The 17936-nt window shown below is 39.0% G+C and overlaps 1 protein-coding gene across 1 annotated transcript in view; it reads right to left on the bottom strand.

Annotated features, from left to right (window-relative positions):
* The window catches only part of lmf1 (lipase maturation factor 1), a 28564-nt gene that overhangs the window by 6770 nt on the left and 3858 nt on the right, over positions 1 to 17936 (bottom strand). Inside the window, 2 exon segments of the mRNA XM_037755478.1 lie at positions 5386 to 5451; positions 15685 to 15833. Of these exon segments, the coding sequence (XP_037611406.1) occupies positions 5386 to 5451; positions 15685 to 15833 (215 nt within the window).

Raw genomic sequence — 17936 nt, forward strand, 5'->3', positions numbered from 1 at the left:
AATAAATGCATAAATAAAAAAAATAAATACAATTAAAAATAAATGCAAAAATAAATAAATGAATAAAAAAATTATGCAAAAACAAAATACATAAATGAAAAAAAATACATCCATTTAAAATCGAATAAAAAATAAATACATAAATAAATGGAAAAAATTAAACAGAAAAGTAAATAAATAAGGGAATTAATACAAAGATAAATAAATAAAGAAGCAAATTAGAACAGAAATATCAATTTATTTAAGTCACAAAACATTTTAACATTTAAATATTATTTTTGCTCTATTTAATGACATGTTTATTTATTTATTTATCAAGTCATTTATTTATCTATTTATTTATGTATTTTTGATTTTGGCAGGTTCTGTCCTCCATATCTTTAAGTTTTTGATGATGCCAGAAGCGGTGCTTTGTAGCAGCAAACGTGTCAGAACAGAGGGGTTTGCCAAGATAATCCTGATCTTTAATCAATTGATTTTTGTTCCATGCATTTATGCATAAAAGGTTAATACTTGTGCCAAACATTTTCTTGAACACAGACTTCTTCTGCTCAAAATGCATGTTTTCTCTGCTTTACTTTGGCACTAAAACCTCGTCTGAGCCCAGGATGGAGAGTAATTTATGGTGCCACGCCTTGGGGGAAACATTTCCATGTCTAAATAAAGGTGGAACTTTATTTAAATGAAGGCAACCCCACCTACACACAAAAAACACTTGCACAGAGCCGTGCAGTGTTTGTGTGCGTATGATTAAGTGTGTGTGTGTGAGAGGTGGTCGCATACAAACCGTGTAATAGCCGAACATGCAAATAGTGTCAGGTGAGGTGGCGGAAAATAAATACACCACTGAAATAGGTGGGAGGAAAAGAAAACAAGGCACTGGCACACTCGTCTATACTCTTATTGTTTTCTTTTATGGAATGGAATTAAATAATTGGGGGGTTATTTAACCTGTAGCTTACCAAAACGCCCGTGGAAATCCAAGGGCAAGGAGCCTGCAACCTCAGACAACCAAACAACCCCACCTGGCCTGCGAGCTAGCTGCATTACAACAAACAAACCGGAGCAAACAAAACACCGACTATGCCGAAGAAACACCTACGTGGCCCCCTGAGAGTGAGGACAGAAGGCGATCTGCAGTTTTTCCTGCAGGATTGAAAGAGAGCAGTGTGTCAGAGGGGGTTAATAAGGCTTCACTTGGCGCCAGTGGCTTCCGGTTCTCTGTATGTGTGTGTATATGTAAATCTATATCACCCCTAAGGCTGTCGACAGCTCAGGTTAAAGCAAACTGACCCAGCGTGGAATAAGGTCCATACTGTAAAATGATTTGTCAGGTGACAACATATTTTCTGATCCACTACATTTAATTACATTTTAAACACCTGTCAGCATGAACCAAGAAGAATCCCATTTGCAAGCATTTTCTCCCATTTAATTACCCGACGAACCCTGCCTTTAAAAACTTAAAATGCTTAAAATAAAATGCTGTGGTGGTCTTTTTTACGACTTGTTTCTAAAAGGCGAGGCCTTAACGCTAATAAAACAACACTCCAAGTGTATTTTGTCCAAACAATGTTTGTTTGGCAATGATTTAAATATTTTAATTAAAAAATCAACGCACAAGAAATTATATTTTTACTTTAAAATTGACCATTTTTATATTGAATGTACATACTTGACTTTGGATCATTTTTTGTTATCTTATTTACATTGTTATTGATCTTATGTGTTATTATCTAAGTCCATTATTATAATAAAACGACTCCATTTGGAGTCAAAATTATACAATTTAGTTGTTTTTTTATTGATTTTACACTGTGCACAATGGTAGAATGTGATGATGCACAGGGTAAATGTCATGGCCAACGACTCCATTGTGTGCACATAGCCTCCTGTAGTGGATATCAGTAGTATTTTATAGCCAGATTCTCTCTCAAGAGGTAGAAAACCCATTTGGCACACTTTGGGTGGCCAAAAATAGAGTCGGCCTGGTCCTATCCTGACTAAAACCTTTATAGAATCTATGTGCTTTGTGTTATTTATATCTGCTTTGGCACAGTTGTAGTCAAGGAGTTGCTGAAAGAATTCAGTGGCATCTCTGTGCATGACATCATCGCTATAATGGTGTTATCCACAGAAAACATTTTAGGCGAGGATAAAAATGTTAATTTTTCCTTTGGTTCATCACAATTTACTCCGGCATAGTAACAGTCACAATGTTACTGACACTGGGGATGAATTCTCTGAAGTCTTACCTATCCATAGAGACCAAGATCATGTTATAGACCTGCTAGTTGTGGAGCTATTCTTGATTTATTTTTGGGTATGTCTGTCTAGTCGAACCACACCTTCCAGCACCCTATAGGGCTTAAGAGGTTAAGAGTTGAATTTGGAGTTCAGTTAAAGCCAGATTATGCAGCTTTTGTTAGCCAATGTGGCCACACACGTCAGCTCGAGGATAAGGGTAAATGCTAAAATGTAGACTAATAGTAGCACTAGTAGAGGAGAGTCATAGTTGTTTGCAAAAGCATCCATCGTTGCCTCAGCGATTATTTGACGTATATAGCTGGATTAAAAATAGAACAGAAATGTATAAGGACACAATAAAGAACCGCATACAATTAATTGATTTAAAGCGTAAAGGGCACACGCACACGCACATATAAGGAAGACCGTCACGGAACATAGATATATATATAAATCACAGTAGCGTACATTGGAAGCCACACCATGTTGATTTATGTGAAATTATCCAGCTTACATTTAGATGTTACACATGATTCTCCTCGTTTAAAGTTCATCAAGTTCACATGCTGACACTAGTGGGTCCACATTTTCCTGCATTTTTGTCAAACTGCTTCTGCCCCTTTTAAAATATGAACGGTGTAGACAATATAATTAAGACTTTGGTTCTTTAAAACCATTGGAATCTGCAATCAGTGCATCAATGAATTGCTCAGTTACATTTTGTGTTTTTGTGTAACTGAAAGGCTCAATGTGTCTCAGAGTTTAATTCCTTCCCCACTGTATAATTATAGTGGCTCACTCTGCATTAAAGAATTACATTTAGCCTGGTTTCAGAGAGGGGTTTTAATATCCTCAGACATTCATGGTCCCCAGGGGATGAATCCATCTGACATTAATGATCTACTTTTTTTTATAGCACCACCATGAGGTTGACATTTTAGTTTTTCAACAAAATGTCTCGACAACTACAGGACGGATTGATGCTTTTATTCGCGGTGCGAAAAATCAACCTTACCGCGTAATATTTGCGTACTGTCATGACAAGAACAACGTTTAAAAAAATGATATTGACGTGAGTATTGATCGCACAAAAAAAAATGCTGCCGGTGTGTAAAGGTCTTTAAAGACAAAAAATTATATATTGTAATTTGTGATAAAATTGTCATTTCTAAGAGCATAAGATGGTTATTTTGCACTATGGAAGATTATAATCTTTATGCTTCAACTTTGTTTCAATGCAGAACTCCATGCTGACAGATAGACACATGTCACCCAGCGCTCTCAGCCATTGCACTGCAAATTTGAACATAAATTCAAAATTGTATTGCTGGGACTTAAAAATGTCCGTAGCTGCAGAAACACCATCCATTCACATTGTATTTCAGACTATGTGAGTATCTATATTGTATTCTTGACATGTGTGTGTGTGTGAGTGTCATCTCCAGTCATCCAGTCCCATAGGGGCCGGTGTATTCCTGTCTATGTTAATTACAGAAGACGGCCCTCCTCCCTCTGCGGCTTGCTAACACAGAGCAGTGTGGGTCAGAGCGGTCGAGCGTCCCACAGCGGAAAAACAAACATGGGATTTGCACAACCTCACGGTCTGCATAGGAGACTGATTTATTGAAAGAGCGGTCACTGTAATGTGTTGCCCTGGTGTGGTTAGCCTGATGCGAGTTCATTGCTGTCTTGTCATCATTCAGGAGACAAAGCCATGGCGCAATGTTTTCGTACATCTGGACCCGTCTTAAGACGTTCAGATTGTTAAATAACAGGTCTTTGGGAAATTTAGAAAGTCGTTCCCTAAGCTATTTATAATGTGAAATCATTGGTGCTGTTTTCTGCACTGCACTTCCCAGAAGTCAACAAACAGCTCTTGATACTTTATGTTGAGAAGATCTGAGTTTCTCTTATTTCCTTTGTCACTCATAATGATCACCCTGTTCTCTTTCTCTGTTGCTGCAGCTACAAACGTCACATTTCTTGTGCACCAGCAGATTTTTTTCCCATGAAGGAACAACCATGTACAAAGTGTTCTGCACTGAAAACACTAAACGTTTCATGAACTTAGTATATCTTAAAGGGGCTCTAATCAATATTTGTGTATTAACAATTGGTCAGATGACTAAGTTTATTCTGGAAGGTGTCGCTCGTAGTGATGAACCAAAATGAAATGGCACGACTCAGCAGTTCCTCTCAGCTCTATGGAGCGTTTTAACATCTTTAAGCACCTTGTTTTAGTTTTACAGCTCATAACTTTACTGTTTTGATAGAGTCACACCGCTCTCATTAGTGTAATTTCCAGTTTTCAGGAAAAAAAACTCTGATAAACCATAGACTGTATATAATAAGTGGACGTAGTCACCGTGACGTCACCCATTGGTTTGTGGAATGCCGTTTTGAAGCCCCCAGTTCGGCATTTTGGCCGTCGCTATCTTGGCTTTTTGGAACCAAAAGTGACACGAAAGGGGGGAGCTAAGTAAAACTTTACGCTGAATAAAACATTTTTAGATGACCAATATGTTACAATTAACTTTCATGAACTAAAAACACACTGTGAAAGGGTTGAAAGGGCTCATTTTCTCGTAGACTTCTATACAATGAGACTCCTTTTGCAACCAGAGAAGTCGCCCCCTGATGGCTATTAGAAAGAATGCAAGTTTAAGGCACTTCCTCATTGGCTTCACTTTTCAGAACTGGAGGTTGCTGCCTGTAAAGAACTTGCCTCTAAGAAACTAAATTGAGCATATATCCTCATTTATAAAAAGAAAATATTAATTGCTAAAATAATCGATGAAAATAATCAGAAGTTGCAGCTTTTATGCAAATGATGGTTTCCTGGAAAGTAGTAGTAAGTAATGGACTGTTTGCTAACTTTTCCTTGTTGTATCAGGCTTCTCATTGAAAGTCTGAATTCATGAAGACCTTAGAAAGAAAGCTGAAAAAGCTCCAAATGTCGAGGAAAACATCAAGCTAAGCTGAGCAGCCGATGAAAAGGTCAGTCGGTTTAATCAATTTACAGCTGCAGAGCAGGAGAGCGATCATCTGCTTCATGTACTGTAACGGGCCAACTCAATAGACAGGGGAACACACACACACACACAGCACATTAAATACACTAACATTCTGTACACACACCTCGTAGTGATAGTCCATGCAGGTGAGGTCTCTCCAGCATTTGTCGCCTCTGATTTTAATGAGACCCTGAAAAAGACAGAGAACATACAAACATGTTACAGTTTATGGTTTATGAGTACTGTTGTATATCAGCTCAAATAAGCAACCATCAACAGTCCATTAGAAGATCAGATTACAGACTGCATTCATTCAAATCTCATAACTGACTGAAACGGTCTAAGGAATAATTAGGATTTACCCTCATCCAGGTACATAGAGCTACGCACATCTCATGGAGTCATAAGAGTGCCATAAAAAAAATGACTCTGTAAAAGAATAAGAAAAGAAATATGGAAATATAACGACAAATAATCAAATATAATAGAATGATTATAAGCATTTTCATTTATTTTCTCATTTATTTCTGTATTTATTTATTTATACATTTTTAAAAATATATATTTACTTTTTTGCGTATAAATTACTAAATTTTTTTAATTTAAAATAGAGTATATGTGTGCAGGCATTGACTACTCAGTCTGGGCAGGAAGGCCTGCCCAAAGCCAGTTGATTAGTTGATTGACAGTTTAGAACTTCCAGAAAAGTAAAAGGCATAAAAATAAAAAATAAATAAATTACATTACTGTATATAAGAATAAATAATTACAAAATACAGAAAATAGATTAATTTAAATGCTAATAAATAAATAAATATATATTTAATATTATAATATATATTATAAATTATAATATATTATAAATATATAATATTTATAATTACATAAAGAAATCAGTGAACAAATAAATGTGAAAATAAATGAAAATGCTTAATAATATTCTTTTATATTTTATTATTTGTCTTCCACATGTATCTATTCTTTTATTTATTCATCTTTATACTCCCACATTTATTTGCTTATTCTTTTACAGATTTATTCTTTTTTTATGGCACTCCTATGACAATTAAACGCTGAATAAGACATTTTTAGACGACAAAAATGTTACAATCAACTGTCTGAAAACTGAAAACACACTGTGAAAGGGTTGCAGCTCTAAGACGAAAACACAGACTAAACTTGTGCCCATTTAAATTAGACACATGCTTGATCCGACTTGTGCTCTCTTGCGTATAAACAGGATGACTTGACCATATAACCCCTTTGAAAAACAGGAAGGAGCCAAAGAGAGGGACGGGGGTGAGAAAAGAAGAAAGAGCAAAGAGATGGAGCCATAAGAGGAGATAAAAAAAACAAGAAAATAAAGGCCATGTCTGAAATCCGTCCCTGTTTACTACGTAGTGCACCATATTTACTGTTTACTATATAATGCCCTCAAAATTACAACAATGGAATGAAACAAGACTTGTGTTCAATGTGCTGAATTGCGGCCACATTGTTAAAGGGGATGGTCAGCGGTGTCTATAATGTGAATTCCAGGATATTAAATGTTCATCTGCAACTTTCCGTACTGGTCCCAGTAATATTTGTTCATAAAGTGTACTGAAACATTATATCACATGACATGGTTTAGCTACGTTTCAAACCAATAACTGAGGACCGCTTTAATTTAATAAATTCAATAATATGATTATTGCTATTTTCAACAGTTTGTTGTTCTGGATTACTCAAGTGTTATTGTCTTATTTCAGTCGCCAGCGCACAGTGGACAGGCGATGGCTTGCGTTACTTTTAATAAACATTCCAGGTCGAGGCTGCGTCCCATGACAATTATGAACATGCCCACACCCTCAAATGTTCCACGCCGTGGTCGGGAAGCACAGGGGAGTTTGTTTACTTTACTCGGGTCTTGAGGAGCTGCAGCATCTATTCAGAGTCAAACTGAAACCTATACTGTACATTTCCTAACCACTTGACTTAACCTTACTGTTAATGTCTCCTCTGCTCCTCCTCAGAGGATGCTGTTACTATAGAAACAGTGCCCTCATGCCAGGGCACGGTTAGTAGCAGGATAAAGAGCAGTGACATAAATCCAGCAGCCCTTATCAGTGATGAGGGTCAATTTTGCTGTCACATACGAGGCCTTTTTGAAGGATAATCTTTATTTTCTTCTTGCGGAAATAAGTTGTTATATTGTTGACCACTCTTCTTTAGTTCATATTACCACACCAACTCTAAACACACGGATCCATTTCAGTCCCCTGACTTGACTAAACTACAAAGTGGACGGTCTGCCTTACAGAGCAAATCTAAAAAGGACAAATCTAATTTGCTTGCCGTCTGAACACATCATGAGGTGTTCTGACCTAACAGCTGCACAGACGTCCCACTTACAGAGAGCTACACATGTAGACAAGCAATAAGCAATGATAAATCTAACTATATAGGGTGTTAGGAACTGAACAGGAACGCTCTCCCTAAAAATCATATATATCGTGCAACATGAAAAAAAGAGAAATGCTTCTGTAGCCTGTTTTTGACTGAAAAAAATGAGGAAGTACTCTGCTATCAAAGCATTTTGGGAAATGAAGGAAATCACTAACTGACGCAGGTAATAACCCCCCATACTAATCATAAAATTTCTCACAGAATTCACTGGGAAACACTGAAAGTGTCCTCTGCTCCAAGCCTGTTTTTCACCAAATGAACTAAGTAAAGCTATCCAGGACACGGGACTGTCAATATTGACACATCAGCCCGCCGCATGGAATGCGGAAAAAATCGTCCGCTAACTTCTCTAACCAGATTTAGAAAAAGCCAGGACATTTCACTCTGATTATGAGCTCGGCTGCTGACTGCTTGCTGCTGGCTGTTTAGATGATGCGGCCGAAGATGTTGCTGATAATCCAATTCAGTCATGAGATCCTGAAATGTCATCAATTACAAGCTGATATGCAGACCTTGACATAAACAGAGCCCTGCAGAGCCCTGGGGAGAGGATACTGATGTGAATTTAGCACTTTTCCAGGAAGAACACGGAGCTTTAATTAAGAGAATAACAAATACAATTTGTACACTATTTCTAGACAAGCTAGAAAAAATGGTAAATTCACCATCAACTTCACCACTAAAAGAGACCATGACAAATTCTGTCAGCATGTTATACCAAATAAGTCACAGTGAGACTGATTCGACTCGCTAAAAAAGGAACTTCCAAAGCAACTGAGGTGAAGACCACAAGCTCTGTCTTCCAGGTACAACGAGACTGACAAAAATACATATGACATGAGGTAGACGGCACCATTTCAAAGGGAGAGACTGGCAAAGCAACGCCTTACCCCGAATCCCAACAATAAAAAAAACAGGGTTTCAAAAAGAAAGAAACAGGAACCACGGTGGCAGCACCACAGCAGGGCCTCATTTTTAGCACTGTGACGGACACGGGTATGGCTTTTTTTCCAGGATATCCTTCATTCAAAAGGAATTCATATCAGCACATTGTGACAAACCCACAACGAATTATCATCCGACTCTGCTTTTCCCCTCAGCTCTACAGGTAAAGGGAATCGTGGGGCACTTCTGGGGTGATGCCACCATTTCTGGAGGATAGCATACGTAGATTCAGAGGCAGAGTAGGGTGGTTGGTCATGACTTTGCTATCCTAGGAAAAAAGATTGGGCCTACGGTAGCTGTCATTATCTGTCACCTGTCAATCGCCATATCAAGAGAAGAGGCAAAGGAGCGCTATATTAAAAAATTGAAGTTAGTTAATAATATTGATCCAGGTCAAAAGACCTTGACAGCTTGCCACCCGTTGCGGTCACTGATATCCATCTGGTGTTTGGTGTTAGCGCCTAATGTTACACCTGTCTGCGATTCAAAATATTAAAATCTTTGCAGGCCCATGTCCAATGTACAAACGGGTGTGTAAAGGACCTTCAGATCTACAAGTCAAATGCCAATTACACAATCATCCAGACAAAGGTAAGCTAGCTAATGTTATGCTAACTAAATGCTAACAAAACATTTGCTACTCATATGGGCTATCAATCGATTAAAATATTTAATCGAGATTAATTGCAAATTAATCCGTATTTTTTTATCTGTTCAAAATGTACCTTAAAGGGCAAATATGCTTGCTTTATGCAAATGTATGTATATATTTACTATTGAAAAACAATTAACAACACAAAACAATGACAAATATTGCCCAGAAACCCTCACAGATACATAAGCCCAACAGGCAACAACAGCTGTCAGTGTGTCAGTGTGCTGACTTGACTATGACTTGCCCCAAACTGCATGTGATTATCATAAAGTGGGCATGTCTGTAAAGGGGAGACTCGTGGGTACCCATAGAACCCATTTTCATTCACATATCTTGAGGTCAGAGGTCAAGGGACCCCTTTGAAAAAGGCCATGACAGTTTTTCATTTTCATAATGAATCTGCCGGTGATGACACAGTCCCATTTCCAATTTGCTCACTGTTGTTTTTTTCAGTCTCACAGCTCTCATCTGCGTTTTCGGCCAAAGTAGACATCTGTTTTCAGCGAAAAAGCTGTGATAAACTCGCTGTGCGCTACCTACCGAGCACTTAACAGCAGGCAGACAGCAGTTAGCGACTAGCTGATGAGCATAGTGGAGCGTTTAGCTGCTACACAGCCAGATATTTCCCCCAGGAGTTAGTGGAGAGCCAAACAGATCTAATGTAATCATTTCAGATTATTTCATAAAGAGGTTTAGGAAATCAATTCAGGTTTTGTATTTCAAAACATAGGAGAGTAGGGGAAATGGGGGAAAGAAAGGGTCACCTATTTCAGACGTAAATTTTCTGTAAGCTATTCAATCCTGCTTGAACATTAGAAAGAAGAAATTAGAGCACCACAAAACAAAACTCTTAGTAAAACAGTTATTTACCAGACTGTTCAGTGTAACAGTAAAAGAAAAGAAAACTTTCTAAATAGGTCAGAGCCACTGTGCAGCAGCAGTAAAGCAAGATCATAGGACCTCATCATCAACCACACTTGTACACCTCAAAGTCACTTTCACCACAGATCTTTATCATAAGAGTCAGGGCGAACCTATTCCAGTCGGCCAGTTGAACACCAACACCCTGGTGAGCATGCCAGCAACACTATATCCCAAGATCCTTAGCTAACAGGCAAACCAATCTGATCTGCACCCACGAAACACATTCTCACGCTAACTCTAATCCCAGTTAACACCCAAAACTCCACACCTAGCATAGCACTTCCAACTGTTATGGGAGTGTTTCATAGAGATGTTCCTGCCAGCAGTGAAATGTGTAATCCAATTCACAATCTCCATGCCAGCACTTTAAACAGGAAGCTCATAAACATTTAGTAGAAAACCAGAGAAATGAATCATTTAAGAGTTTCTTCACAAGAAATGTGCCTTGTCCCAAGGCAACTCATTCTGTGACAAATTAAATATCAAGAAACCTCATATTCACTGGCTTTATTATTTATTAAACAACATGATTCAGCTGACAGGGTTTCATTAAGTAGAAATTAATGCTAAACACTCTCCGTGGTTAGAACTGTAGACACTAACATGGACACCACCCAGGATACTAGTTTGCTTGGCTAGCAGTTCCCCCCCTGATTCCAATATTTGTGCTAAGCTAAGACAATGCTAACCACATTCTGGACATATCTCTATACCTTCTTATGTGATGATGGAAAAAGCCAGGATACAAGGACATTTCCTAAAATATTTTTCGCTTTGCAAATGCTATGCTATCAGTTAACTGCTAGCAAGTAAAGATGGGTGCTCCGTTATCAATTAATTTAGCCTGTTTTAAATATTTTGTTGGGATTTTAGAAGTAAAGCCCCAGTACAAAGACTAGTACAGGTTAAAAAAAATACTTCCACATTGATGTTTTGTTCGGGTCATACTGGAAACCATTATCTCGCTGTAGCATTAAGCCACATGGAATAGACTGAGCCATCAGAGGCTGCACGGACAATTTGTGGAGATGCTAAAATCCTTTAAAGGAACATTGTGCAACATTAAAGGGGATCTATTGGCAGAAATGGAATATAATATTAATAAGTATGTTTTCTTTAGTGTTTCAACTGAAAATATGAATCGTTGTGTTTTTATTACCTGAGAATGAGCCGTTTATATCTACATACGGAGCAGGTCCTCTTCACAAAGATGGCCGCCATGTTTCTACAACAGCCCGGAACGTACAAAACAAACACTGGCTCTATAGGGCCATTCGCATTTTTACGTTTTCGTGTCGGCCACTGCAGTTCTCCTGCATGCTTGTGTTCCTACATGCTTGAGAAATTTCAGTTGGTTGCAATCTGCAACCTCACTGCTAGATGCCGCCAGATCCCACACACTGCACCTTTAACTTTTTATGAAGAACTACAATGATGTGGACAGAGGTGAGAGTCACCTAAACAGACACTCTAAAATGTATCACCCTAAAATAATACTCAAACAGCATAACCAGATCTTACAGCCATTGAGGTCCACTGAAACCTCAACGCTAATTTATTTGTAAGGAAAAGGAAATTAAAGAGGGCTACAGGGCTGCATGTGAATCGCCACTACTTTTTCGCTCTGCCCTTATGTAAACATGGCTAATTGTATTTCAGAATATTTACTGTATTTCACAGTTTGTGAGCCAACATGGTCCGATCGGATCACATTAGCTACACTTTTTGTAGCTTCTCGCCTGATTAACCCGCACAGACTGCTGATGTAAACAACCTTGGTGCAGCACGAATCACACCAGCTGCTTAATGTCCCAACACAATCTGCATGATATATTGAACACATCCAGCTATGCTAATGACCACACTAATAAGGGCAATTAATCTATTAATTAGCAAATATTTCTATGTCAACAATCTTGTTTAGCATAACAAATGGTCATCTGACTTTTATTGTATTTTTGCAGCCATATGTTGGAAGTGATTATGTTTGGGCGACCTACTGTGTGTGATGAAAGTTCTATTTGTTCTAATGAGCCAATTACTTCCCATATGAGGTGGTGCTTTATGTAGCTTAGCAGAGTCTGTTGTTATTATAAGGTAACCAAGAATACAGGAGCATTTGATTCCTTCTATATTAATGGGATTCTTTTCAACAACACTCTCATTAATGTTGATATTCTAAAGAAAGATACTGTGTGTCTTAAAGGGACAGTGTGTAGGATTTAGTGACATCTAGTGGTGTGGTTGCAGATTCCAACCAACTGAGCACCGCTCCGCTCACTATGCTATCGGTTAAACGGTTAAAAGAAATATTAATTATTAAATAAAAAGCTGAGCAAAACTCAGAGGAGCGGCTTGTCACTTAAAGGAAAATAGCTGGTCCACCTTAACAGCCCACCTTAAGTGAGTCTGAGCCGGTGTTGCAAAACACGGGAACCTTGCTTGGGTCTGAGGAGTTGTAGCATTTATTCCGGCAAATACGACCGTATGTGTGTGACAACGGCGAACACGAAGCCACCGGCAACGATTCAGCTGTGAACATAGCACATACACACGCGGTTTATTAGACACTCGCTAACGTTACGCCGGGCTGACACACAGACTATACAGTATTTGTATTGAATTATTGCAACAGCTGGCTAGAAGGATAATAACGGGAAGATGCAACATCAGTATTGGTCGTATAAAAGCACATGAGCCCATCCCACGTATTAATATAAGTTACCCATCTTAAACCCAAATATTGACGTGACAAATGCCACCATGACAGCATGTACCATGATGTGGAGACAGAAAAAGAGGCATCCCAGATTAAAGCGTGTAACCAGAGTGTGACCATTTGGGTCATTTCTTAGGCATGCCGTGAAACTACACTCAACAAGCATGATGGGTGGGCTCATGCACCCCATCTCCCACTCGTTTCCTACGACCGTGGGGGCCTTTGAAGCGTGTGCTGCTAAGTCATGTCATCCTCACAAGCAGAAACTGTAGAGCACTTACAGAGCAGCGGTGAACCACAGGCTGTCAGACAGATAAATGACAGTCACCGGGCTGGATCAAACACTGAGGGACTGTGGGCAGGGGCTGGACTGGGCTTCACACTGCTGAGCTGCTACACAAACACAGTCACTGTGACGGAGTCTTTGCTCTTCATAGTTTCAAACAACTTGAGCTCTCTCAACGTATTATCATGTAATCTGTAATGGATTTGTCTCTATGAAGTATACGCAAATGCAATTTCGGGGAATTACATAGTTGCACATTTTCACACAACACCTCACGTAGTGTCGGTAAAGATGAGGAAAAGACATGTAGCTGAGTAGTTGAGAGAAAAACGTAGCCTCGGTGACATTCTTGTTTCCTTTGTTTATTGTTTGACGTCTGGATTTGATTTCCTGACAAAACTTCCCAAGTTCTGGATGTCTGACATTCTTAACAGCACTTAAATGCAGCACTGTTATAAATTACCAAAAAAATTCAAATCTCATTATGAAAATAGATCTGATCTGGATAATCGCCCAAATCGTATCATCTGATCAAATCAGGTTGAAAGTGATCTGTTCAGCAGATTTTAGAATATGTCGGGGTGACTTCCTGAAATACTTTGCACACAGTCTGACACCATCTGCTAATTTCGCTGGAGAAGATTAACCCTTGCAAACATAAAAAAATCTAAAAACACTTACATAGTAATGCAATATCTATTAAACAATGAAGTATAATGTTGGGTTTAATTCGAACTAGGAAACAATAAGGATAGTAGCCAACTGCCACGAACAGATTAAGTGAATATCATGCTGAAAAAGCCGACATATGCAGAGTACTACGGCTGCAGCAAAAGATTATTTTCATTTTCGATTAATCTGTCGAGTATTTTCTCAATTAAAGGAACAGTGTGTAGCATTTAGGGGGATCTAATGGAAAAAAATGGAATATACTATTAATTACTATGCTTTCTTTAGTGTATAATCACCTGAAAATAAGAATCGTGTTTTCGTAACCTTAGAATGAGCAGCCTTTATCTACACAGGGAGCCGGCCGCCATGTTTCTACAGTAGCCCAGAACGGACAAACGCACAAACTTTTTTCATTTTACAGCTTATCAGTACACTACAAGATGTTTCTGAAAACATTTGAGGAGAGAAATAGGCATTACAGTAACAGAATCTTGATTCATATTTGATCAGCGATGCCTAATTTGACCGTTTGATCAGAGTTTGCAAGTTTCGCGAGCAGTGATTGACAGCTGCGTTCAAGTCTCCTTGGCTCTGATTGGTTGTTTACGTTCGGGCGCGGTGAAATCTTACAATGCGGGGTACAGGAGGACACAGAGGAACATGATTTTTATATTATCTGTCTCATGCACTACTGTCAGGATATAGTGACAGGTTTATAAAAATAACTTTTTATCATATTTGCTCAAAGCTACCGACTGCAGATTTAAATATGTATACTTGTAATGTCACGAGTTCTGATCCAAAATTTGATGAATATTTCTGGTAACCAATACATTATGTCATGGGCCAAAAATCATAAATACAAAACCATTAAATTCATAATTTTTGTCAACCGATACTTAACGTTTCCTTCTACTCTTTAGAACATAAATGCAGTCCAACATATCATAATTCGGTAAAAATTATATTTCTTCAATCACCATTTCTGTAACAGTAAGTGTAGACGAGCTATAAGAAATGGGGGCTATCTAACTTTACAACTAAACTCTCAACATTGTGGTGACTTTGCATATTACTGAATGAAATGAGGTCTCTACAGTTAAACAGGGCTGAGGTGGTTCCCCTTGTGTTTCAGCTCTCTTCATGGTCCTAATAGGAAAAACCCTGCAACTGCAGTGATTGGCAGATAAAAACCAAGCCGGTGGTCTAAAATTTACCATGGAAACTGTCAAACAACCAGACATGTTGTTTAGCCGACCATATATTTGGGTTGGATTTCTAAATACTGGCAGTGTTTTACAGCGAAGCACTGCTCCAAAAGTAACGATCTAAAATGAGGAGGACAAACACTGGAATATCCCGTGGAATCATACCGTTCCAAAATGGTTTTATTTCTCCATTTTAGCTTGCTGGATGTATTCAGGTGTGTGTGTGTGTGTGTGTGTGTGTGTGTGTGTACGGTACATGCCTTTCTGCTTGAATTTACAATATCTGCTTCGTCCTAGAGAGGAATGTTATCAATGCCTGTTCAGGGTCTCCCGACAGGAAATGTGTTAGTCAAGGTGCTGCTGGCATTAAATTAAGTCAACTCCAATCAATTCAATTTGATTGTGTTTGACAAGTTAGACTGCCGCTACGAGAAGTTACATGCAAACATGATCTTGTTGCTATTTTTTGTTGTTTTCTGTCAAAGTTAGTTGTACTCTCTAGTTCCGGTGGTCCGAGAGATGCAGCAAAACCCTACTTGAATGTATTTGTAAAGTGTTTTACTCACAGCTCCCAGCATGATGCGAACAATGAGCCATCTGAAGGTCCAGATGCAGATGAGGGAGGGGGGACAGCGGCGGGGGACCTGGGACAGACTCCACACTGGACACAGGAAAATGGCCAGAAACCCTGTCTCCAACAGCTGACTCTCCCAACCTGGACAAATCATCAGAGGGGCATTTGTAAAAAAAAAGAAAGTGTTCCTCTAAACTAAGGGGCAATGTGCCACACAAGAGCAAACAATGCTTAATGCTATTAGCTGCACGCAGAACACTCGAGCTAAACCACAGACCTACATTTGTGGGCTATGAGTCGTTCATATCTCAATCTAGAATATCATGTAATCTAAGTCAACAGGATATGGTAAGCAGTGTTGGAGAGACCTCTCTGAAACAGACTCATTTTTACACAGAAACTTTGTTTGGTGCTGCTTAAAGCAGTTGATCATTTCAAGCATGGTTACAGGTGCTGATTTATAACTTATTTTAAGCATATTTACTGAGAGCATAGACTGTATATATATATAGTTGGACACCGTGGCTCCACTTCATCCCTCTGTACAAAAGTGAAGCGAAACATCCCAGATACGGGAGCTGCCATTTGAGATTTTGACGTCATTTGGAGCCACAGTCTGCGTAGTAGTGATCGGGGGGGCCGGAGCAGCGGTACCCACACACCCCCCCAAGCGAATCACGAGCCTAGCACGGCCACAGCTTGCTAGCGTGAGCCACCTACAGTAGCTGCTACGTTAGCACCACAGGAGATGTTTGGCGAGAAAGACACAGCAACTACCTATAATATCCCTATAACTGCATGCATGATCAAATTGACACATGTTCTATTACACAGACTTGTGACGGTTATGGAAAGTTAAAGTTACATCTCCTCTCTCGTACAATTCCCGAGCCTCCGGCTGCGACTGCTACACTTAGAGCAGCTGTCAATCACAGCTGTCAATCATGACGTCTCATCCCCTTTTTATAGCATCAAATAACTAAATAAAATCAAACTTATCAGAAAAATTAACACTTGAACATACATCAGCTTGATAAGAACTACTTAAAATGATAGAAACCATCTTTAGGAAAAAAATATTTGACGTGTACTTTGACTTTTTTAGTTTGGCCCATGTCCCATCTGCTAACACAGAGAGGGCGGGATTTATGACTTATACTGCAGCCAGCCGCCAGGGTTTACCATGTTCACCATCTTAGTTCAGCATGTAAGCATTCTAAAATTTGCTAATAAACACTAAATTGTGCTAGAAAGAAAGAAAAAAAAAGTTAAGGGATCAACGAAATTCATCCTGATGGGGGCATGAATGTGTGTACCAAATGTCATGCTGATTCACACGACAGTTGTTGAGACATTTCACTTCAAGCCACGAATGTCGACCTTGTTGTGGTGCTAGAGAAAAGGTCAGGTGATCATCATAGTCATTAGGATACATCCTATAGAGACCATGAATGTCTGAACAAAATTTTGCGCCAATCCATCTGGTGGATGTTGAAATTTTCTCCAAGAGTGAAAACTTTGACCTGCGGGTGAATGAAAAGTAGATGAAAAGTCAGGGATCACCAGAACCAGTAGGCTTCATCCTCTGGGAACCATGAAAGTCTGTATAAAATATCACTGCTATCTATCAAATTATTGTTGAAATATTTCAGTCTGGACCACAGTGATGGACTAACTGACCAACATTGCCAGCCCATCCCTATAAAGCCATGATGCTAGCTTGGCTAAAAATCTCACTAAAAGAATGGAGAGTTTGAAATCTGCAGTTTGATGACAACTGAGCAAACCTCATGTACTGATGAAGACCATGTAATATGTTTAAAAACTCCAGAGGACCTTGTGTAAATATTGTTTAACTTATTTTTTGAGTTTTTCATTATTAAAAAGGACTGAACAATGTCTGTCAGTCATATATTCCAGACACTAATGGCCCTAACAGGCCTCTAGACTTGGGAACAATCAGAGGAGCTCAGTCTGCAGACTTGAAGCTGCACTGTCAGCTACAGGGTGATAATAGGACCAAAAGAAAACAGTTAGTGAGGGAGAAAGACAGTGAGAGTGAGAGAAAAAGAAAAAAAAAACGTTTTTAAAAAAGCAAAACAGAAGCCACAACTCCCAACCACAGACACTGGCCTGGCGTCTCTGACTACAAAGTGTCATTAACCAATCACAGAGCTGCCACTGACCTCGCCACTTATCTGGGCCGGAGCCCTTCATACAAACTCCTATTTATACTTTCTCCTT

The sequence above is a fragment of the Sebastes umbrosus genome, chromosome 20, assembly GCF_015220745.1.
Source record: "Sebastes umbrosus isolate fSebUmb1 chromosome 20, fSebUmb1.pri, whole genome shotgun sequence".
Classification (NCBI taxonomy): Eukaryota; Metazoa; Chordata; class Actinopteri; order Perciformes; family Sebastidae; genus Sebastes; species Sebastes umbrosus.